Source organism: Anser anser (assembly GCF_964211835.1).
Source record: "Anser anser genome assembly, chromosome: 15".
Lineage (NCBI taxonomy): Eukaryota > Metazoa > Chordata > Aves > Anseriformes > Anatidae > Anser > Anser anser.
The window spans coordinates 13,618,626-13,643,332 of record NC_139736.1 but is presented as its reverse complement, the minus strand read 5'-3'; the positions used below and the strand labels follow the sequence as shown (position 1 = coordinate 13,643,332).

Below are 24,707 nucleotides of genomic sequence, written 5' to 3'. Positions count from 1 at the left end.
GGTTTTGGAGCATGGCTGGTCTGTACCTTAGCAGACGGGCCGTGCTGTGAGGTGGCAAGGATGGCAGGGACGTGGCCAGACCCAGGGTGGTGGCTGTGGTGATAGCGACAGCGTGCTTGGTCGTGGGTGCTCACCACTGCACCGCAGCACCGAGGGGTGCAGGGGCTCCCTGTGGCCATGGGCATCACGTCCAGGTGGTCAGCTGTGGCTACCATGTCTGGGCAGTCAGTTGTGGCCATGGGGGCCCTGTTGTTGTGGCCATGGGGGCCCAGTTGTGCTGGCCAGGTGGCAGTGGTCGAGATGCCACCAGGCACATGGAGCAGTGAGAGGGCGTGGGGAGCTGAAGCAAAGAGGTGGGCAACGAGGCTCAGGTTCCTGATTAAAGCAGGCAGGAGGCGCTAGGAGCTCAGTGTTTATTGGTTTTGTTCTGATCACTCGCGGTCTGCACGAGGAATGAGCTGACTCTGCTGCATGCAGACACGCACATGTTGCTGGAGGCTGCCCTGGGAGACCTCCAGGCAGCCCCGAAGCAATGCCAGCTCGGCACAGTGCAGCCGGACCCGATCCCCCAGGCTGCTGCCGCTGCGCTGTGCACCAGGCTCCAGCTGCGCCTGCGCAAACGTGGGAGGTGCGAGGTCCTGGGCTGCGCCCCAGCCCACGGGGAGCTGAGCCTGGCCACGTCTCCGCAGGACGCCCACCACCCTCTGTGGAGCAGGTGGAGGAGCTGCTGTGGTCTGAGCCTGTGCAGGGAGCAGCACTGCCCAGCTGCCTGCTCTGCTGCCACAGCCTGAGCTCCCCCCCCGCAGGTAACAGGACCTTTCCTTTTCATTGCTACTCTACGCTGCAGGCCACTGCGATACGTCTCACCTAGCGCGTGCTGCCTCTAAGGCTACTGCTGCAAGCAAGTCTAACATGCACTGCCCTCCCGAATCCAGAGACCTCGCCGCTTCCAGCAAAGCACTTGTGGAGCGACTGGCCTGTCCCTTGCAGGCTGAGAGGTGTCAGACATTTACTGCTTGGGTGAGGGGGGTACACACCCACTGGGGGGCAATGCCAAGTCCTCAGGCAGAATTTCATAGCGCCCAGCCAGGGGGTGCTCCCCAACCCCAGGGTCAGATGTCAAGGCCTGGGAAGACTGCAGGGGAGCTGGGGCAGAGCTCCAGGAGCTGCAGCCATTCCCTGCGGGCTGTGTGTGCCACCAGGGGAGGGACAGCACCAAACAGGTGTGTCCCTGCCTGGAGGGACAGCACCAAATGCAGGGTGACCCTGACAGCTATTGTCTGCTTGGAGGCTGTTATCAGCACCTGTATGCTGCTCGCCTGCATCCACTCCAGATGAAATCCCGAGGAAATCCTCACTATTTATCTACTTCAACTTTCTTCCTTCCCTCATTGCTAGCTGGAATGCCACAAACTTACAAACTGAGAGATCTGCAGAGAGGTTTTTGTTGTTGTTGTTCTTTGTTTGTTTTCCTTTTCTTGGCAGACCGAATTCACCAGCACTGTGCTTCCCATGTGTTCTCACCGGTACGTGTAACAGTGAAAGGACTGTGGCTAAGGAGCAGTTAGCAAATGTTCCTTCGTGTGCCTGTCTGCCAGCCCAGGAGTACAATATTTGGGTATTTTGATATTGATATTTGATATTGAGTACAATATCTTTCCATTGCCAAAAAAAAGGACTGAAAAAGCCGGTGGATGGGGTATAGCAGGTTACACACGATGGCTCAGCACCCAGAACATTTCCACCAGATATATTTACCCTTTTTGCACACTGAGCTTCTGCCACTGCCTCACAGTGTCACTGCTCACATCCAGCTCCTCTGACTTCCCAGCGCTGCCAAGCAGGAGGGGGCTTTGAAAGGGAAAACGCTCCAAAGAAGTGCTCCAGTGCTCAGCCCCAACGCTCTCTGCCGTCTCTCCCAGTTTACAGATATTGAACCAAAGCAGCAGGCAACAGCTTTGGTCTGGACACCCCGATGGTAGGAAGCACTGCCAGCCCTTGGTGTCAGCAGTGCAAACCCCATATCTGCTCAGCCAGAAGGGTCACGCCAGGCAGCTGTCAGTGCCGGCAGTTCTCAGGTTGTGGAATAGCTTTGCATTCTGCAAAGTGCCTGAAGCAGGCACTTTAGTGGTGTGCTCGAAAACTGGCCAGGCCAAATTATCTGGTGTTTCTTGAGATTCTGCCTTCTGTTTTTTAGGCATTGGCTTTTTCTCTCAGTGTCAAGTGGTGCTTACCAGGCCCACCAGCCGTGTGGAAAGCTGTGGCTGCTGAGAGGAGCAAGGAAGGGCTTGCTGTGGAGCAGCAGTCTCCAGCCAGCGAATTTCTGATTAAGTTAAGACTGCAGCTGCACAAACAAGATGGGGTGTTTATTCTCAAGAAACAACAAATGTACCTGACCTGACCTCAGCACAGGGAAAGCTTTTTGCCCTACCCACAGCAGAACTGCAATGCTAAGTGTTCCTTCTCCCCTCCCCCAGGTACTCCTATAAAGATGCCCTAATCCCATCCCACCCCACCAAACCCCTTGGTTCACTCCAGGTCTCCTCCAGGAGGGCTGCGATGCCACTAAGTTCTGCAAGCTGCCACCACACGCCATGGAAGCTGGAGCTGTTGAGGAACAGAAGGAAAGGTAATGAGGCTGGGCTGAAGCTGGTTCCCAAAGACACAAAGTGCAGGAGTGGGAAGTGCACAGAGACTGGGAGGAGGAGGAGGAGGAGCAGGAGGAAGTGCTGTCAGGCACTTGTCAGGCACTTCCCTGGTAGGAAGGCAAACCCAGTCACGCTGGTGCTGACTGCACCCGAGGAGGACCTTCTTTTCCAGACTGTGGACTCCGCTTTCTCCTTTCCCTTCCCTTTCTTTTCCCAGTTTTGTCCACAAGCAGCGGACTGCCAGGATCCCTACAATGGTGGAGGGAGGGCACTCCTTTTTTGTACTACACCCAGAGCACATGCAGATAAGGCACACGTCAGTTGCAAGCCTATGTGGGAAATGTGATGAAGCCAGGGCACAATTTAGATACTTAAACACAGGCATCTGGTTCCACTGGGGATGCCACAAGGCACCCGAAACTACTAAAAAGTCTGACAGACATAACTTGGGTCTTACAGAAAACCTGACCCTTGTGGAGTGGCAGCAGGAGGCCAGGGAGATCCCAGTGACAACTGCACTGGCACTGGACACTACTGGTGTGCACCTAAATTGCCCTCCAGGAGCAAGCATCCAACACAGGGCTAGTTTCACTTCAAGGCAGATGGCAATAATGGCGATAGAGACAAAGAACATTTCTGGATTTCTGTTCACCTTGACAAACAGGAGCTTTCACCATCTCAGGACCCCTTGCTGGGCCCTGGGCGGGAGTTTGCTGTGCACTAGGTGAATGCAACCGCAGCCATTTCAAGCAATCGAGCAGCGGGTTCAAAGGGCTCTGTGGAGTCCAGGCATAGAGGCAGTAACATGCAGGCCAGGAGAAAGCGATGGGACCCCAAGCCTTACTTCTGGTGTAACAGGAAGCACAGCCTGAGGTCAGGATATCAGACCAGCCCTCATGGCCTGCAGTGTGCCTCAGGCGACCCCTTGGAGTTGGGCCGTGTGGGCAAAAGGCTGCAGAGGGAGTAGGGAGGGGAGATGGCCTTTCTCAGTGGGGACACGGGGGATTGGCAGGACAGCCACACCAAACGATCGCAGCAGATGGGTGTCACTGACCCCTTTAGCTGATAAAACAGGCAGTGAGTGAGGACACTTACCAGCAACTGCTCTAAGTACTGTCGGTCTCAGGCTGGGTGGCTGTTTCAGGCCTGCAAGGAAAGAACACAACAAAAACATGCAGGCAGTCAGCGAGGGGAATACAAATGCATCTTGAACAAGAGGAGAAATAAAACAGTGGCATCACCTTTGCAGGGGAGGATACTTTTATTAGGGTAGAGTGGTGGTCCACAGCCCAGTGCTTGCAGGTGAGTACTGCCGATGTTGCTCGTGGCCTGAGGACACAGCTCAGAGCAAGGACCCTGGGGAGAACAAAGCAGGAGGCTGCCTGCAGCAGCCACTTGCTCAGCATCACTGCTCAGGGCACCAGCAAAGCCTGGGGATGCTCAGGCTGGATTGGGGTGGTGCTCCCATCAATACTGCCGTACGGAGGAAGGGAAGGGGAGAGAGGAGAGTCGGCTCAACCTGACAGCTCTTTGCCAATCCAGTTGCAGAACGCTGTACACTGACAGCTCCAACCTGAACTCTCATCTTCGTTGCACTGGTGTAAAACCCAAATGACTTCAATGTCCCAAGCTGGACTTTACACTGGGATGAATTAAGACCAGGGCTAAGCTGTGACAGAGTACAGATGAGCAAACCAGCAGCCACAGTAGATCAGATTGTCAAAGGCCCTTCCAGCATGCAGGGGCCCGGTGCCCATTCTTGAAGAGCATTTCAGCTATGAAAAGCTGAGACTGTTTGTCCAGGGAGTGCTTGAACGTTTGCACCTACTTCAAAGTGGGGTCAAAACACACACTTAACCCTTGACTCTGGGAAGCATGAGAAGTTCTTGCTTTCAGCTACAGGCAACCCTGGCAGAAAGGGATGTCTCCTTCCCTGCTCATTAGCCCCTGGAAGATGGGCTCTGGGAATCTACTGCCCCTTCTGCTGCATGTTCAAGGCAAGAAGGGGAAGCTGCCTGAACGTCTGCCCACTCCTGGGCACTGGCTGAGGGTCTCCATGATGGAGCCCTGCGGCCAGACCCTTGCTCCATGGTGAGGCTCAGCACTGTGCCCAGGACACAGTTTTGCCCGCAGCAGAGCTCTGGGGAAGCAGGTCACACCGAGCTGCCCCCACCACAACGTGGCAGGTCGTGGCTGACACTGCTGACCGGGGTCCCACACCTACTACCCTCTTCCCACTATCCTCTGAACTGACACTGCACTGGTGCAGCTGCTGAGGAAAGGGCTATAATTATAAACTAGCAGATACTTTGCATGCCTGAAGAAGGTTACTTCAGCTGTCAAGATAACCTGATGCTTAGGGACTCCGTGTCAGCTCTAAATTGCCATGACAGGATCTGGCATGACTTACCTCACAGAGACAAAGCAAGGTTAAACTGTGTCATTACATACACATACTATGCACACAACACATACTGTATATGACATCGTATATGGTATACAGATAATGCTTCACAAATATCCCTCTGTGGGAATACCTAACAATAAATGTGCACGTGTAAACTACTTTCAGCTGCATTTAGTTTGTGAAACCCACACAAATTAATGCATGCTAAAGCAGGTGGAAATGAGCATAGAATGCTCTAGTTGAATACACACACACGTATCTATATACGTACATACATTCATCTACACACCGTGCGTTACAGCAGACAGAGAGCACTACTGCAGTGTGTTGCAGCGTGAAACCAAGCTCCCCCAAGCTGCAGATTATAGAAATGTTCTCTGAGTGCATAAGTGTTGACCACTGAAACAGAGAAGAAAAAATCCCAAGCAGGTGCTTTTTAGTGGCTATACAACATAAAAAGATAGTCACAGACAGTCTGTCTGGTTTCCCAGCCACTTAAGGAAAAAGGAGAGCAAAGGGGATGTAGGGTTTCTGAAAAACAAACAAACAAACAAAACAAAACAAAACAACAAAAAAGCAGTGTGACTATCTTTTTATGTTGTAATGTTTATGTTATATGTCTTACAGCCTGGCTGTGAGAGCCCACATGGAGTTTCCATAGGTGTAATTTCTTCCTTTCCTGTCAATTAGGTGATGGTAAACAATGGACTGAGCCCACTGTAACACAACTGTTCAGCTCTAGTCTATCAGCATGGGTGGTTTTTAGAGGTGAGCCTGCAGGACAGGGGCTCTGCCACAGTAGTAAAAACTTTCTTCTGTGTCTCAAAAGCACAACTCCCAATATCTTTGCACAGAGACTGAGGATAGCTCGGACAATGCACGACCGTCATTACAGTTGCAGTCAATACGGTGTCGTCCCCAGGGTCTCACTTGGCACAGCCATTGCAGCCCACCAGGACGCTGACTCTGGGCTCCATCAAGGGCCCAGCTGCCACCCAGAGACAACGCCCTGGGAAAGACCCCTCCATTCCCACTGAGGTTCCCAAGCCAAGGTCCTGTCCCGCTCCCCAGACACACGCACAGTGAATGATGGAGGCCACATGGGGCCTTTGCTGACATGTCAGCCAGTTTGGGCCACCCATGGAAAACTCCCTTCACTGGCCCATGCCAAGGAAGAAAAAGATACTACCTCCTCTCCTCGCCTCTTCTCCTCCCACATGGCCAGAGTTCCTGCCCCACATTAAACGAGGAGAAGTATCTCAGGACAGTTTTGTGTCCCTCAACGTTCCCCATCTCCACAACTTCACCCTTCCCTAGCCCACTCCTGCAGCTGCTCTTGCCTCCTGCAGCAGCACCCTCTGCCCCAGGGCCACCACAAACCTCCCCCACGGAGCCACCAACAGTTGTCCTCTCACCCCAAAACCCATAAAGGACACAACTGAGCTTAGCAGAAAGAGAGTCCAGAAGAGCAAGGAAAGAAAGGAAGGAGGTGACAAGGACAACTACAGCCAAAACAAGGGTGCTCATGGAGAACTGTCTTTACCGGTGACCCTCACGGTATCTCCTGGAAGCAGTCGGGCGCTGTCTTCTCCTCACATAGAGATCTGTGTCTACCGTCTCCTGAACCGCTTGCTCTGGAAGCAGGACAAAGAAAGATAGACCTCTGTTGATAAGCTCCTTCCAGTTTTCAGCAGGCCCTGGGGGCCAGGGGATTGTCTGGCAATAGCTGCTGGTGGGGATTAGGTGCTGTGAGAGGTTAGGAATGGCACCCCGAGTGCTGAATCTCATATAAAAGTTGTGAAAGCTATGTTGGAGCCCTCTTTCCTTGGTTGAAAATGCCTTTATCGTCTCAAGCTTGATTATACTTCTTTTTTTTTTTTTAGTTTGGTGCCTCTTTTTGAGTGGTATGTTTGGAAACCCAGCATATCGTCCTCATGAAGATCACAACCACTGCACAGCGCAGGAGACCAGAGCTAATGCACTCTCCAAGAACCAGGAGGGACCTCTGAAACCAGGACTGTACCTGGCCCCACACAGCCAGCACAGGGGAGTCACTGGCTTCCAACACGAGCGCTGCCCTTGTGTGCTCATAGCAGCAGTGGTCCCCGAATGGCTTCATGGCCTAGCTCTTGGCCTACCTTCTCCTCCATGCTGCATACGCTCATGAATACAGCATGCCCTCTTTCAGAATCTGAAGCCATCTTTCCTGCTTTCCTAAGAAGCACTTCACCTGCTGTATTTCTCACATGGGTTCAGACAGCACAGTAGAGCACAAACCAAAATGGCCAGAAATGACTCCCTCTTTGGAGAGCTGCCATCAGCTCGTTGCTTTTCAGGCCCTTCCTTGCCAGTTGGTGAACTGCAAATCTGTGCTTGTGCTTGTGTTCACACACATTTCACCACTGTGAAGTGGTATACATACTTATTATGTTAAATGTGTATGTGTGTGTGCATTTAGCATAAGTATGCATATAAAGAAAGTGTGCTTTCCAAACACAAATCTGTAGGGTTTACATAATGAGGAAGGAAGTGGGTGAAGTGGCTTTACCTGTGTGTGATAAAACAGAGGAAACTAAAATTATGAGGGCTTCCTTCCCTTCCGCACACACAATACTAAATTGCTGTAGAGCTGGTCAAATCATCCATCACATGGCCTAGCAGATCGGAGAGCTGTTTTTCAGTAAGCTTTTGGTGAGTGGATCCTTGGGATTCAAAGATCCTCTAGGATAGGTGATGCAAACCAAAGGCAGACATTTGCAAGGATGTTCACAATAGGACTAAGTATTTAACCTTACAGAAGTATTTAAACACTTGCACCTGCAATGCTCTTAACCACAAGTGACTGTGTCTATCTAGAGCACACCCCTGTAGATGTGATGCCAAGTGCAGGGGGCCAGTGGGAGTCAACTCTGTTTTCCCACAAAATGCTAAGAGGGAACAACCACACCTGGAGAAAGGTAAGGGAGAAAAAAGTAGATTTGGAGGTGGAAAGGTTTAAATATTTTCCATGTAAGACCAGAATCTGCACTAAGGTTATCTTGTTACTAATAAATGTTTGTCTTTTGGCAACGGAAGATTTCTTGTAAAACAAAACATGGGTTTAATTACTTCATTTTGTTCAAAAATACTTGCTGCAGTTGTGGACATAAGCAACAAAACAAAGCTTCCAAAAGCTGCCACCAAAGCAGGTCTGAGCTACATTTTGTTGAGGGCTGTTTTGAAACCCACTGATTGCAGAAGGGCTGGGATAAGCATGAGCCCCCCTCAGCTTTCATTCTGGCAAAACCCACCTCCATCTGACCGGCTCTGCCCATTGAAGACTCAACTTCTGGTCTCATTGCCTTCACATGAAGGAAGGGTCATGTGAAGGGGGTTTGAAATCAATAATGTATTTGCAAATCAGGCTGAGAAGAAAAAGCTTAAGGAAGAGCTTCTGAGCCAGGTCTCCTTGGGCAGGCAGAGCTGGGCATTGGGGTGCTAGTGGGTGGGTGCTGGTGGTGTGGCTGCAGCCGCTGATGGCTGAGGTGGATGGCTGGAGAAGACCAATGGGAGGAAAAAGGAAAGCAGGACTGAAAAATATCCAGACCCTCACTGCCATCTGCTTTCTGAGGAGTCCTTGGCTGTGGTGGGTCAGGGCTAGGACCACGCTCTCCAGAGCATGCCAGCTGCAGCGCCACGCTTCCTTGCAGACTATCTGCTAGGCCAGTGGGACAGGGAGCAGCTTTTACTCACAGACCCCATTTTTAGGACCCTATAGGCATAACCTCAGTGTTCAGGAAAACAGTCTTTTGGCCTTTGAACCCCTCATGAAACCAATGCCCCAGGACAGCTCTTTGTTTGATTTCCCTGTAGGTTTGCTTTCCTTTGAATACTAGCTGCAGGGAAGCGCTCGCTTGCCTAGCAGGCAATGCACAGCACTTGCAGCTGGACTCTGGGTGCTAACTAGGAAGAAATCTGAATAGTTGGCTGGGAGTGCAGATATTCATGCATGAGATGGCAAAGCCAGGAGTGTTTTCACCACCACTCCTGGCTGAAGTGGCAAAAGCAAATAACTGCATGGGAGAAAGATTTCTCTGGCCATAATCTCAGAGTTTGGCCCAACTCACCAATCTCTTCCACAATATTCTCAGTGCTTCCAGGAGGAGTGGTTTTCTCCTGTTCAGAAACAAAACAAAACAAACAAAAAAGAGTAACAACCTCAGGTGGGTGCCCCCTTGACTCGTCCCTTTTCTCTGAAAGAAGGTTACTAAGCACTGGGGCTTTCCTGGTCATCACTATGATTAACACCACAAATATCATGAAGACACAACCAGAACCCTCCTGCTCTCAACAGCAGAATCTGCTGCCTTCAGCCACTCCACCCGGCAAAGTGCTCGCCATCCCATCCACTGCAAGTCCTTCACTTATGCTACTACAAAACCACTCCAAGAGCTAAGTCATTCTCTCTCTCTCTCTCTCTTTTTTTTTTTTTTCCTTAAAAAAGCAACATTCAGATAACTGCAAATTGGTATTGCTTGCTCCAGAGTTTGGGAAAAAGAGCAAAACCAGCCACTGTCCATCCTTCTAAAAGACACCACTAATGTGACTGACGTGCACACAGAGAAACAACAAAGAATAAAGCTGCTCCCAAACCTGCAAACATTCTTGAAGACACGATGACTGATACATTTAGAGTAATTAAATATTAGAGGCATCTGTATATAAAGGGTTTAAACCCTAATGATACACAGCCATTTGCACTGCAGCCCAGTCAGATGATGCTCCCCTGCAGCTGCACCCATCAGAGCTGCCTGCAGATATGTGGAGGTCTTCAGGAGCTGGATCTCACCCTCCTGCACTGAAAAAACATATCCTTGCTGCTGAGGTGAAATGGGAATCCCCTCCCTCTGCTAACCAGTGCCTGCAATGTTAACACGGCTTCCCCATTTCCAGCTGAACGGTGCATGCGAATACCCCAATGCATTGGATAGCGTCCTCTAAGCTATTAAATGCAGCAAACATGGCACATATAGAAAAAAGTGAATTGGGGTAGAATGGGGTGAAATGACATTATGGATTTCTTTAAGGGTTCACAGAGTTTCTCAGTGGAATTACTGACTACTTTGATCCCCAGGTGCTGAATTATTTGATCATTTGATATTTGGAATAACAAAGGAAATAATTCCACTGAGATCATGAAGTGGCATCTGATTTTTAAGTACTAAGAAAAAGATTTAGAGAGAGAAAAATAAATAAAAGAAGCTTCAAATAAAGAACCCATTTTTTACAGTCATAAGGAGAAAAGAACAAAGTTCTAATTTGATTTAATTCAAATACAATATATCCGTTTTGATCCTGTGTACATCTATATGCTGCTGCTATTTTTTGTGCCCCTGCTGTCGATAGCTTCTCACTGTGACTCCTCTCTCATTACACTGTTTGGAGTGCCTACTGCCCTTCCCCTGCTCAGCACAGGATCCAGCTCAGACTCAGTACTTGGGTAGACAGAAGATGAAAGCAGCAGAGAAATCATAGTTTAACCAATCTCCAAATATCGTCTGGGCTCTTTACCACGCCTTGCATGCTCTGTACTCATCCTGCCTGTGCCATAAGCCTCTAAATGAATATGACTTAAGGAAGAGAGCCGTGTCAGAGATACAAGAGGCTGGGAGTCAGTTTGCAGGTCTGCTGGCTGAAGCCAGCCAACTCCCCTTGCTTTGCTCACTGCAAATAGCACCGATGGCGCAGACAGTCCTGCAGCCTATCAACAAAACCCCATGCTGGAGCTATGAACCAGAAACCAGGGATACAAGTGACTTTTGAGCTCTCACACTAGTATTTAATATGAAGGATGTGTTAGATTGTTTTCCTAGCCCTTGGATTATGCTGGATCAGCTGTAAGTCCAGCAGCCTGTGTGCTGATGCTGTTAACAGCAGGTTTGCATTTCGAGTCAGCTCATAGACAGGGCTTTCCTGCAAGCAGGCACCCTTCAGGGTCACTCTTCATATGCCTGTGAAATAAACCTCTGAACTCAGCTCCTAGTAATCTGCTTCTTTTGTCTCCAGGCACAGCTGTGGCTTATTAAATTTCCTTGCATGGGAGCTGGTTCATGTTCCTTACTCAAATGGCAAGCCCAGGCAGCTGATCAGGACCTGAGCCGAGAAAACTTGTTCAACGTGCAGACCTCCCCAAAGGATGGACTTACTGTTATTTGGGCTCTTTGCTGATCTCTGTCTGCCCTCCAGAGGTCTCTTTGTATTTTGTTACCCATCCTGTAGCAGCCAGGGGCTACAAACAACCCCAAAAGACCACCTGAGCAAGCAATGAAAAGGTTGGCTGACCCGGACTTCTCTACTGCCCTCCAGCATACAAAACCTGACGTTTTCTCAGCAGGTTAGTGCTGAGCTGTGGGACAGAACAACCAAACAAAGGAATGGAAAAATACAGAACAGACGGGAAAAACATATGCAGCCATCTCCCCCAGACTGCACTTTCAGAAGCCTTCCTTTTGGCAAAGGTGCGCCGTGACATTAACTTGACCTCTCTGGTTTAAAGACTGTCAATGACTCCTGCTGTTGCTTGGGATATCTGAACAGGTCATACTGGCAGGGTCCTGCATTCCTGCGGGGGCCTGACTGTAACTCGATGCTGTGCTGGCCAGGCAGGCCATATACCCCAGAAACCTGCCTTTGGGAGCACGAGCCCAAGGCCACTGGCTGCTGTGCTGAGGCCATTTGGAGAGTGCAGGTGGTGGCAGCATGTGGAGGGGATGCTGGGACAAAGACAGGTTCAAACCAGAGATGACAGCTTTCAAGAGATGTGCGTTTTCCAGCTGGCTCCACTAATGCAACCAAGTGTTGCCCACTGACACAGCTGCACAGAAAAAACAGGGGCACCACTCAGCAGGAGAGGCCGCTGTGTGAGGGCAGGACTCGTGCAAAAGCAGCCAGGAGGAGCAGACCAAAGGGTCTGACGTGCTGGTGGTGTTGAACTCAAAACTGCCAGCTCCCCTGGGTACAGTTTATAGGAGAACCACAGCAACACCCGCTGCCAAACAGTTACACACAGGATTAACACTTCCTTCACACCCGGTATGGTTTAACAAACTAGATGTCATGTCGTTACAGCTATCCCAGCTCTCACAGATGTGCTTTCTAAATCCAAAAGGTGTCTGATGAGGAGCAGACGTGGAAACAGCTTCAGGCCAGCCAAGGAACTGGCACCCACAGATGTGCCACTGCCACTGGACATAGCCAAAATGCTCTGGTGATTTTGCTCCATCCTTCCTCAGAATTCCTACAAGAGACCAAATGACTGCATCTTAGCGCTCTGCCAGTCAGCCGAGCCAAGGCCTACACTGGTTTCAAAGCAAAATGGCTTAGAACAGTTTGAGAGTGATTTAAACTAACACACAGATCTTCAGACTTGCTGAGGACTAAAAGGATGGACATGATAGCTTCTGCAGCTCTGTTGAGGAATTTTAATAAAACCTACAGAGTGTTTCACCACTTTTGGGCAATTCCCCTCAATGAGTTTCTTTCTGGTCACTTCTCACAGTTCCCCTATTGCCACTCTGGACTTGCCCTGCTCTCCCCACCCTGCAGGTCTTCTGGACTTAGCAACCCTCTGTCCAGTCATCCACTACTGAGATGGCCTTCAACACTCTTTGTTGAGCCTGGGGAAGTTCACTTAGCTACTCTTGACCTTCTCCATTCAACCCTGTTGTCCCATGACTCCTCAAATTCATCTTGACTCCTCTCTTCCGTCCCTAACGAAACCATTACTGATAGTCCATAAATACACAGACCCTGTTCCATAGACTTTGGTCCTATCTAGCTTTCTAATCCAAAATACTTCAATTCCTCCTCAGTCACACTCCCGTTTACATTTCATACTCATCTGCTTTTCCAGTTTACTGACCTACTCTATTCCTCACAGTCCTCTAGTCCTCTCTGTACTCACTCTGCCATCAAGTCTTTTCTTCCAGTTGCTGCTAGAACTGGACTAGTAGAAAATCACCTTCTCTACTTTTGAATTGGTTCCTGTCAGCTCTGAGCAAAATCAAAAATATTTTTTTGATTTCCACCTACTTCATTTATATCAATGCTTTATCTTGGTGTCTCTGCCAAGGCCTCATCTCTTGGATGTCTGTACCACCTTTGTCAAACTCGATGTGCCATAGGCATACTCTGTTTTTTCTTAGAAAGACCTTTCATCACTTTCTTTCTGTCTCAGTCACCTTAGACTGCCTCCACCGCCTCAGAGTATTTATTGGCACCTCTCCTCTCCGCACCTGCACACAAGCTTTCATTTTTCCTTGTCATTCACCTTCCTCATATGATGGCTGGAGAGTTAAAAGGCTTAGGTGAGCCATTATGTTTTCTCCTCTTGCAGCCACATACTGCTTTTTCCTTACAGCTTTCTTAAGGATGGGCGAATTGACTTCGTTGTCAGAAGGCTGGCTGCGGCTGTGTTTCCCAGGAGCACAAATGTACTCTCCAACCTACCTCCAACACATTCAAAGGCTTTGCACGTGGCCCTTGAGCAATCTGTGGGCCTTATGCTTGGTAGTGTCCCCAGATGGCTCCTCAGAGTTATCTGAAGAATGTGCTATTCTCTTTGCCAACCTGGTCTTGAGGGCTGCCTCAAAGTGCTCTGCAAAATAACACCTACAATGAGACTTACCCAAGCTGAGGCAGATAAGCAGAGAACAGAACCCAGAACTGCTAAGCCCTGACCATTGAGCCCTGAGTCTTTCTACTCACCAGAGACCAGGAATCTAAAGAGTCTAACACTAATTATTACTACCTCACCATCAGCTCCCAAATCCTGAAAGGTCAATCTCACCTGATCCGTCTCAAGCAAGTAGTATCTTTGACCCACTGGAAGAAGGAACTCATTAACCTGTCTAGGACATTACTTTTAGGCTTATAATGATTCCTCAGAGGGTTCAGCCTAGCTTGGTTCCGCATCTTGCTGTAGGCCTGTGTACTCTTTCAGAGCCCTCTGTAATGCAGCAGCATTTCTCACAAAGCCCTTCAGCTGTCCCAGACCTGAAGACTGATATACGATCAACTGTAAATCTGTCACTACAAATGCTCATACCATTGCTCATTACTGAGGTTTGGATAGCTAGCAACCATGCTGAATTCCCTTCTGATGACCAGAAGATCCTGAAACCTGGTTTATCAGAAGTGAGGCAGACTGGAACAAATGGCAGTCTTGGTTTATCTGCAAGTTCACCTTACGTGTTTGCTAGCACTGAGGAAACTCATCCTTTTGGGCAGGACTGCAAAGGCTAAATGTTCAGTACACCTGCCATGCCCTGCCTCCATTCTACCTACGAAATAGTTTACTTATCAATTATTCCAATTTCTGAGGGAAAAAGTCTTTTTCAGTCTTCTGATTGAAAAGTCTTTTTCAGTCCAAATCCAAGACATTACATACACAAGATAACAAGATTATATATATTATATATATATACATATATATATATATTAACTAAAGACACGCAGGACATTTATTCATGATTCTGGGTTCTTGCAACCAGGGATGGAAATATTTAAGAGCCTGTCATGGCCCCAACTTCTATGAACGTACTTAGTTCTTTAAAAACAATAAATACATTTGATTTCCATGTCATTCTTTGGCAGAAATTCACAATTAAACTATGTGCTTTGTGAGTGCGGCTCTTTGCTTTAAATCTGGTGCTTGTTAGTTTTGCTGGCTAACCCCCATTTTTGCAGGCACTGCCATTCTCAGCTCACCTTCTCTGCATCCTTCAAGCTTTACAGACTTTGCCGTATTCTCTTTATCTGCCTTTCTCCCAGATACATTTGAAATTTAGATTCATGCTTTCTGAATTTAAATTGAATTTGGTGCTTGTTTAAAAGCACAAAAATCAACAGTGTTAGAGAGTAAAATCCTATGTGAGTATACAAAAAAGACATGGCATGGACAGTGACAAGTCACTCCACAGCTTGTGCCAGGACTCTGTTAGGGACCAAACTGAAATAAGAATATGTTTTTGCTAACAACTGGACTGGAGAAAAGAAGATGCCACAGAAGCCACTGGAAAATCAGATGCCAGAGTGTTCAGTCACTACCAACAAGCTGATACTCGAAGCATTCACTTGAAGACGACCTTCTGCCTATCAGGTTTGTTTTAGCTATTATTGATGTTGAGAAAGATTTATTGAGAACTAAGGATTTCCTTGAACAACCTAAAGCAAATGCATTAATAGATCATAAGAAAGTTCACATTGGTGTAATTTCAGCTAAGACTCTAGATTGCCACTGTAGATAGCTCAGCTGAAAAGGAGAAATTCATAAAGCTGCAAGAGTTCAGCAGCTTATGATAATGTAAATGGGTGTTAACAAACAAAAAAGAAATAACAAAATCCCAGTGTTTCCTTCCAGAATCGGTGAAAAGGACTATTATCACTCTTTCCATCAGGAGATTTCTCTTTGCACTACTGTTACTGTACAGCAGAAACGCATCATAAAACCTTTAAAGGTCCACTTCTGTACTGCCTTTAAGCCACAGAATAATCACAAGTCCAAAAAATAGGTATTTCGTTTTAAGGCTAAAGTATACATTTGTTAATCTGTTAATCTCTTTGTTAACTTGTTTAATGGGGAGTAAATGGGATGTATTCTTTCCAGAACATAAGTATGTCCTGAAAACCCTGAATTTAGTGGGAAGATTCCTGTTGTTTTTTTTATTAACCTGTCGGTTGTATCAATTGTGCAGATTTGTTGGCCATTTTTGCCCCTCTCATGAGAACCTGCAAAGCCCAGGAAATGGGCAAAAACCCTTCTAGAATAGTGACCTGCAAACTGTGAAGCAATCTAAAATCTAGCAATTTGAAATAATTGCTAGGGAGAATGCTGAGCTAACCGGTGTGAGCGGAGTATCATCCCAGCAGAGCTGCACTGCCTGTTTCCACCACCAGCTTGAGATATCTAACCCACACTATGCTGTGCCATAAAGAGGGCTAGGACCCACTGCCGAGCTAGGGCAATCCACCTGATCTGAGATGCTGAGCCACAAAATAAGTCACCCCTGAGGATGCCTGTTTTTCTCCTTGTCTACAGAGGAAGCAACGGTTAATTAGCTCAGACTTCAGACATCTAACTTGTAGGCACCTAAGTTTGGGCTCAGGATTTCTCCTGCCACGTATGTCTTAAGTTAGACAAGTTAACGATTTAGGCCCAGCCTCTTAAAAGTGCTCACAAGCATGGCATCGTGGCACTTTGCTACTCCTAAGCTGCAAGTCTGCACTCGCAAATCTTATTTTCTTTTTCAGTGGCAATGTCATGAATTATCAGAGTGGTGCAGGCTAGGGGCAAGGGAGTTGGTACGTGGTTAATCACACCCTTAATCCAGGCTACATTAGGCATTTTATTTTTGCTCCTAACTTCAGTGCTCCAAATCACACCTCTCTCTCTCAGGGCACCTAAATTAAATGTCTGAAGTTAGATAGTGTGAATACCCCTGAGGTCACTTCTGCTCACCTTAAGAGGCTGGCACGGGTACTGTTCCAGATCTGGTAACACTTTAAGTACAGTACAGAGAGAACACCGTGATCAAAATTTCCTCTCAGTTAAAGAGACTCCCATCTGTCAAAGGCTGGGACACCGACACTCCAAGCAAAGCTTGGGGGACAAACCGACGTGCTGATCTGAGAACCAGCATGGGAGCACTGATAGTCATGGCTAACTGTGAGGATGAAACCATACTGATTTTATCAAATAAGAGCTTGCTTGCCTGCCTATGGTCATTTTCTTCTGCTGCTGCCACCAGTTACCTTCCCTGTGCCTTTTGGAGGTCTGTAAAACTCACTACAAAGAAAGACAACTAGAAACAAAGGACAGATGTATTGAAATGATACCCAGATTTGATGCAGCAGATATGACAAAGGTGCTTAAGGTGTGACCTTCCTAACCATAGCCGTGAAAGAGTAAACAGGTAGTGACAGTGAAATTTAGGTAGTGGAACAGGTAGTGACATTTCATGGCTGAAAATGAAACTCCGGCAGTATCTCCACAGTCTGCCTGTTCTTGCCAACAGTGCCTAATTTGAACAGCCAGGAAAGGAAATACCAAAAGTTGGCAAGACTGTGCCAAACATTCATTGGTTTTCCCTTAAATAACATCAACTCTCCCTCCTCCTTTCCCCAAAGAACCAAATATCTTCTCAAGTTGATCATATCCTCTTTATTCATCTTGGCTCTCCCAGCTGTATGAGTAAGTGCCACACAATTAAAGATGCCTCATCACAAAGCATGATGGTGATACCGAATGTATGACCTACACAATATAGTCAGCTTACAAATAACCCAAATGCTGAAATATACTTGCACAAAGTCCTCAAAATCTGGGGCAGATCTCTTCGAAACTTTAAGCCTGGACAGTCTTTCAAGAGCAAAGTTCCAAAGAAGAATGTAAATTTCTACCCTCTGCCATTCTAATAATCCTGCTAATTTGTCATCTTATACCCCTCCATTTACCTTCTGTAACATGAATTTTACATCCACCACTGAAACTAAAAATCATTCAACAAGCCTAAAAACGGGGATGAGTGCAGGATGATGATATTGACTTATTCGCTGAATATTCTTCTGTCACCTCCCAGACATCAAGTCCACAAAAGCTCCTACAAGCTAAAAAAGCACAAAGGATTAAATGAATTTCTTCTCCTTTTCAGTCTTCATTAGTCCTTCTCTTGTAATATATGGGGCAGATCCATGCACATCTACACTGCTGATTGCTGGCTCACATTACAAACTGCTGGAACATGCTGGATTCTTGCAGAGCTTGTGGATCACATGAAAGCTATCTCACAATTGATTTTTCAGCCAACTGGAAGTTAAATCTTGCAAGTTAAAAAATCCTAACCTGCTAGACTACAAATATAGCTGTTACTTAAATGTCACCAGCTGCCAGGGTAGGGAAAGTGATTCAAGGAGAAAGAAATTCTGTACCTGTAAATAAATGCTTGTTACAGATGATAGGCTTGAAAGCTACTGAACCTCTCATCATCTTGTTGGTACATCCTGGCTTCCTTACCAGAAAGGAAAAGCAGGGCAGAACTGCATTCCTATGTTAAAAAGAAACTGAGAAGTTTACCATGTTTCATGTGCTACTTGGAATGTATCCGACTAAAAGTCAGGTACACAAAAAAAGTCAGCACAATGAGAAACTTCGGTTTTCAGATACACATCCTGATATCTGTCTAAGGGACTTGGCTGGGGTTACAGTGTATGCTAGAGAATTATGAGATGGAGAGATATCGAGACGCGATACAGACATGAAGGAGAACGTGGATAGAAGCAGAGACTTCAAAAGAAATGTGTTTGGGTTTTTTTTGTTTGTTTTTGTATATAAATGTTCAAATATTACTGTGTTAGAGGATGTATATATGTACATAGAGGACTTATCTAGACAGAATTATTAAAACTCTGACTGGACACAATCCTGGGCAATGTGGTTTAGCTGACCAGGCTGGCTGCCGGACATCCCTCCCAGCCTCATCCATTCCCGTGGTGCTACAAGGGGCTATGTATACCGGGGGCACCCTGAGACATGGATCTGCGAGACGGATTACCTTTTCTTAGACTAAATGATGCAGCTGGGGAAAAAAAAATACAATAAAAAGGAGCAGCAGAGAAACTTTCAGGCACATAAGCTCCAGAAGTCTAATGACAGATATCCTCTCTACCTACAAGCCTTTATGCTGAAAAAAATGGCACAGATGCATCTAGAAAGCAGCACAATGGCAGGCGTTGAGAGGATTTCAGCTTTATAAATAAAAACGTTCACCACTGTGTGGCTCAAAGATGGCACTGTGGGTTTTCTAAATCTATGGCGATGCTGAAAGATTTCCAGCTCCTGCCTTGTCCTAACATGAACACGTGCTCCACCACCCATGGCACCATAGATTGGCTGGCAATCTATTTTTCCAGTATGTAGGAAGCCCACGCCTCTTTGCCATCTGTCACCACTAATTTTTCATTGCTTCTGAAAACAACCTGAGAATAACCCCACTCTGATTTAGTTTAATGAAGCAATAAACCCTCTGAGTACATTTTTTCCTAAATGATGTGCTTATTGCTCTGTTTCACCTACCGCCTTTACCCATCTTATCCTCCTGCACTTTTTACTGTCACTTCTGAGTACGTTCACTTGCTTCTGTTCTGGCTGTAATGAGTGAAGTGCTCAGTTCCCATGAGAACAGGGAATCAGTGGGAAATGAAGGGAAATCTGAAAATGATTTTTTTTATCATTTAAAATATTCATAAGTAAAAACAAATAGAAAATAATAAGAAAACACGGATTCTAACTTGCTAGGAGAGTGCTTAGATGAGTACAAGACAAAAACCAAACAAATGAAAAAACAAAACAAAACAAAAACCACACAAAAACACTAGCTCCTTTTCAACACCTATTTGTAAGACAGAACAGCTTTCTCCAGTGGAAGATGAGATAATCAAAAGTGTCCACACTGATAGCTGACTGTCTGTGACTTGATCCAGAGTGCATTTAATAAGTCCGATACACCTCAGAAATCTGCAAGGCCTTTTGCCAGTCACATTATTCTGGTCACATTATTCTGAATTTCCAGATTTGCTCCTGAATGCTGTTGTCCAGGGCCTCCTACTCCAGCTAGGTTGTGTTTTCTCTGCCTCCATCATAGCAGGGTTTGATATCAGTCCCTCCACACAGCAGCACCAGCAGACCTGCAGGCTTTCTCAGAACTGGGCAGGTAAAGCAAGCAGAAATTCTGGATGTGACTGCTTGAGGCTGACATTTCTGAAGAAGCTTTTGCTGCAAGCCATCCTGCCTCTGCTAGACAACACTGAGGATTTCCTTTTCCAGAGTTCGCAACTTGGCACCTTCCAACAACCTACATTCACTTTGAAAGAGACACAAAATGCTAAGAAAGAAAAGAATGCTGAATCCCTTTCCTGAGCAAAAACATCAACTTTGACCTGAGAGAGGGCCCCAAAATCCTTCATATGTACACATACGCGTTCCCATGCACACAAATCCCATTCTGGGGTGACTGCATCCCCACCACGCCGCGCACTCGTGTAAACATGCTTACTCAAACGCAGCTCCTGAACCTGTCCTGACATTCATACTTTGCATGACCAGTACATAGAAACCCCGGCAGTCTTGGCACCAAAGCTGTTCCAAGCAATGTTGAGAAGCTTTCCATTTTACCTCAGGAACAGAAACGGGCCTTTCATTCTGGACAACTTACTGGTAAGGGTTTGTTCAGGTTGTGACTTCTTTCTTATTGCTCCCAAAACACAAAATGGGGAACAACACAAGGTAATTTGTTACTTTGCTTCTGCACACTCCGTGTTCTTTTCATGTAACGGCAGCATTTATATGAAAGCTTTCGACTGTCCAGAGGAGGATCATCTGCTGCATCAAGTCTGTGAAATAATTACACTCCTTTTTTCCAGTGAAAGAAAAATTAATGTTCACTGAAGCTAAACAGCACTATTTTAACCTGTACAAAAATAGTGACCACAGCCCTCGCTCTGTGATTTGTATTCTACAATCATCTTTAATCATACTAGGAAAAAAAAAAAAGCTAATGTTATTTTGCAACATGATGCATTTTTGTATGAAAAAAAATTGCTATTTTCTGATCTGCAATAGATTTAAAACTATTATCACTTTCTTCAGTAAATGAAATATGCCAGTAAGTAAATAACCACTTGAATTAGTTCCTCCGCCCATGTATTTTGCGCAAGTGTCACAGTTTGTATATTTGCCCCTCTCCCTCCAATGGGACGTACTGATTCCTCCAAATAGCTCAGACAGCTCTTGAAGGCTACGAAGTCGTAATGGACGCTCTCAGGGAGCTGCCTGGCTCACCAAAAAGGCTGTTTACAGCAACACCTTTGATACTAAGAAAAGGAACCTGGCTCTTGGTTCTCTGGCAGGGTGCAGTTATCCACACCAAGGTCTGACTCTCCCCTCTAAGGTGAAGTCTTCATCCTGCAGTTCCCACCTAGACCCAGAACGTGCTCACTGGCAGAGTGGGGTATGGGCACTGCAAGATATGTGTCTCAAGGATGAAGAATACAAACAGCTGCTAGCATAAAGTAACACAGCCTTGCATAGCTGCCATGAAACTCTGTCATCTCAAGGGCACAATCTGATGTATTGCAATGAGGATAAAGATAAAAATATAAAGGCATGCATCTCGTTCCATTCCCTAAAACAAGTGTCTTGGCCAAGGAACAGAAATTTGCAGGTTGCCAATAGCAACGTTCATGTTTTCAGAGTACAATACGCATGATCTTCACGCAAAGCGGAAAAATCACCCAAGTATTTCCAGTGGCTCAATAGCACGTGTTCACCATGGGCTAGGACAGGTGTCTGCAGAGCTCCAGTACCCTGCTGGGCCAGATCCTTAGCTGAGCAAACTAACAAAACACTACTGTATGTGGGAAAAGGGGAAGATAAACAGCTGGAAATTTGCCTAATAATTTCTTAAAATAAGGAACGATACCGGTTTCTATTAATACAGGAGGGAACGCAATCTACATATAGATACACACACGTGCATAGATGCTAATGCCACCATTAACATCTTATACATGCAACGTACTCACAAGCTGCGCCACATACAGCTATATCCCAATGGCTGCTTCGTGTTGAAATACACAGTGCAAAAATATGAATTATTGTACTTCAAACCAGCGAGGCCTCCCCCCCACCTCATCCCCATCCAAATTCATGCGCTATGCATTTCAACAGACTTTGCTACCTCAGCCAGGAGCTCTGAGTCTGGCTGAGTCTGAAGGTTTTTATAGGCCTCATACCTGAACCCTTGTATGGCTCGCCAGATACTGCGAGTACACTGCCTCCTTTCCTGAGTGCTCCTTAGTTTCAGACTTAGCATCAGCGCTTCTGTGCTGATGGTGGTGGGATTTCTGGTCATGGTGGCCATCCCTTTTCCTGGCTTCTGAGTCAAACAAGACGTGGGTTAGCCTCTCCAGATAGTGCTCCAGCTCTTCCTGGGTGTGCTCCAGTTGTTTGCCAACATTACTGGGAAAAAAGGAAGAGGATGGTGGAGGGCTTTTGCTTTCCCTGTCCTTCTTGGCCTCCTCCAAATGCGGGTTCTGCCTCATTAGAAGAAGCACAATGATAAGCAAGATCAGGCACAGGTACACAACCCAGACTTCTTCCATCTTGGTGGTGGGATACGCAGGGGCTAGTGCCTGTGGATGCACTCAAAGGGAGAAAGACAGATGTGCTGAACACAGCAGATGGGCACTCCTTTAAAGTTTTCAGTAACCACAGAAAAGAACTGCTGCCGGTAATCAAAGCACTGTGGTAACTTAATGTCAAAGTTTTCTAAAGCAGCGTGGCTCACAAACTTTCCTTCAGTTCTAAATATGAAAGCAGCACAGTGAACAGCAAAAAACTTTCAAGCAAAGCAAGTAAAGCAGCTTTGTGCTAGGAGTAAAATAGCTTCAGCAGAAAGCTCTGTCACTGCTCCGTATGATCTTATAGCAGTACTTCTCCTTGTTTTGGTTAAGAAACTGCAGGTCAGATGCTTATCACGCTTCAGAAATCTTTCCTTCTTTTATAGTGTTTGAGTTCTTGTCTTGCTTGAAATGGTAAGGTTTTCTTCTTCTAATTCAAATAAAAAGTAAGGTAGGATTGTTGTTTTTTTTCCTCCCCTCAGTAAGATAATAGAATATTTTATCCTTTGGGGGTCATTAGACGCTGGTTCCACAGTCTACCCCCAGCACTCTTCAAAAAACTTGTCGGCAGGAACTATCAGTCACCCAAGCTACAGATTCGGTGGGACTAGTTTTGTTGGCTTCCTTCTGTCTTCGCTGGCGTTGGGAGAGGGAGTCTCAGGACTGGGATGATTTCAGCTGAACTTTGTGGGGATCTCTTGGACAGCCTTTGTAGGCTGCTCCCAGTGACTCGGCCCACCAGAGGCAGGGTCTGTATGGAACGGGATTGCATTTCCTAACCTTTGCTGAGGGATCTTTTTACAGATGGGGATGCCAAGCCTAAAAGGAGCAGAGATCACGCCCAGATTTCTGCTGCCCTGGTGTGTCAACATTCTTGGTCTCAACCTGCCACAGAAACACCACTATAATTTGTTCCCAAAAGTGAGACCTCTCCTTTGCTTTGGTAAGGAGAACGAACGGTCTGAGAAAAATTACAGCATCTTGTCACCTCATGATCTCACTGATCGCACTGCTGTACTTTACACTCCCATTTTGCCTCATCTTTAAAATTTTTCCTGAGGACCCTGCTGGAGGATCTTGTAAGCGGTTTGCTGGCCACAAGCCTGGGCCTGGAACTGCTGCACTACGGGACCGTCACACCACAGTTAGGTGGGCAGTCACCAAAGAGCTACGGTAGGCGCCACAACTGCAGCCACCCCTTTCACACTGATCTCAGGTGCACGGCATAAAGCTGCAGAGAGGGATGCAGAAAGACAGGCAATCAGAACTAAGCCACATTTTCTACCAAAACTGAGCTACGTTTTCTTAAACTGGGAAAACTGGAACAGAAAACTCCAAGCAGATAAGGACTTCTCCTTTCTCCCCCATCGCTGTACGCTGTTAATGCCTCAGGGCATGGACCATGTCTCTAGCCACATGCATTACAGACCTGACACCGCTGTAGTAAGACATGTCACGAAAACCATAAATGTCACTGAAATCCTTCAGAAAGCAATGCTAAAAAGAGGAGACATTTTATTTTTAAATGTCATTAAGACTGTGTTATGACTTCTCTGAAGGGGAATGAACTGACAGAGCAGCAACAGCATCTCTTAACTTCTAATAATGTTGTTTTGTTTCCTTTCAAATTAATCAAATGATAATGCAACAGGGATGCGTCAAACATTACAAAGCTTACATGGCCTACCTGCGGAACTGACCCAGCTGACTTCTGGTCTTGCACTCAAGTGCACAGGTCAAGCATGGCACTCAGGGCTATGAAGGGCTTTGATCATTTGCCTTCTGAGTCCTCCAACAAAGGAGCACTGCAAAAGGAATATGGGTTGGCTTTGCAAGTCAGCATTATGTGAAGACCTCTGAAGAACCACAGCAGCCTCACGCATATTGGAATGCATTTTTTTTTCTGCCCTCTTTGGAGATAAACTGTCTGGATTAAGTTACACCAAACGTCTATCTCACTAGTATTTCTATTCTAACAGCAAATGCCTAAAGAAAAGTAGAACAAGGCAATTGTGTAAGAATGCTTCCCAGAATACTCCTGCAGCCTTACACAGCACAGGAATTTATAATATTTTATCAGCTCTAGCCTTACATGGAAAAAGGAGAAAAATAACTATTTCCCAGACATATTCTGCATAGCCAGCTATGTAAGGAAAGAGCTGTAGTTCCAAGGTCGTACACAGGATGCTGCTTAATTTTAGAAAATGCAATGAGAACACTAAAAGTTTGAAAACAATTCAGCTTTTGTGTATTTAATCCTGGAAATCCAGAAAATACTGTATAGTGATGTTCCACAGAGTCAAAATAAGAGCAGTGCTTTCTAGCAGGTAAAACCATCAGCTAATCTATTGGTTTCCACTTTTATTTAAGTCTTCTCTCCATATTTCTACTCACTGGAAAAGTTACTCATGTTCAGTTTCTTGTTATGCCTAGGCAGT

At 46.4% G+C, this 24,707-nt stretch overlaps 1 protein-coding gene across 1 annotated transcript; it reads right to left on the bottom strand.

Annotated features, from left to right (window-relative positions):
- Window positions 1-370: 370 nt before the first annotated feature.
- On the bottom strand, window positions 371-24,495 carry LOC310881984 (uncharacterized protein). Its single transcript, XM_083800037.1, has 5 exons — window positions 21,883-24,495; window positions 9,162-9,210; window positions 6,599-6,689; window positions 3,744-3,794; window positions 371-2,607 (listed from the first exon to the last, which is right to left on the bottom strand). Exons 1-4 carry the CDS (start codon window positions 22,249-22,251, stop codon window positions 3,755-3,757), a joined length of 549 nt encoding a protein of 182 aa, XP_083656163.1. The 5' UTR covers window positions 22,252-24,495; the 3' UTR covers window positions 371-2,607; window positions 3,744-3,754.
- Between the last annotated feature and the right edge of the window lie 212 nt (window positions 24,496-24,707).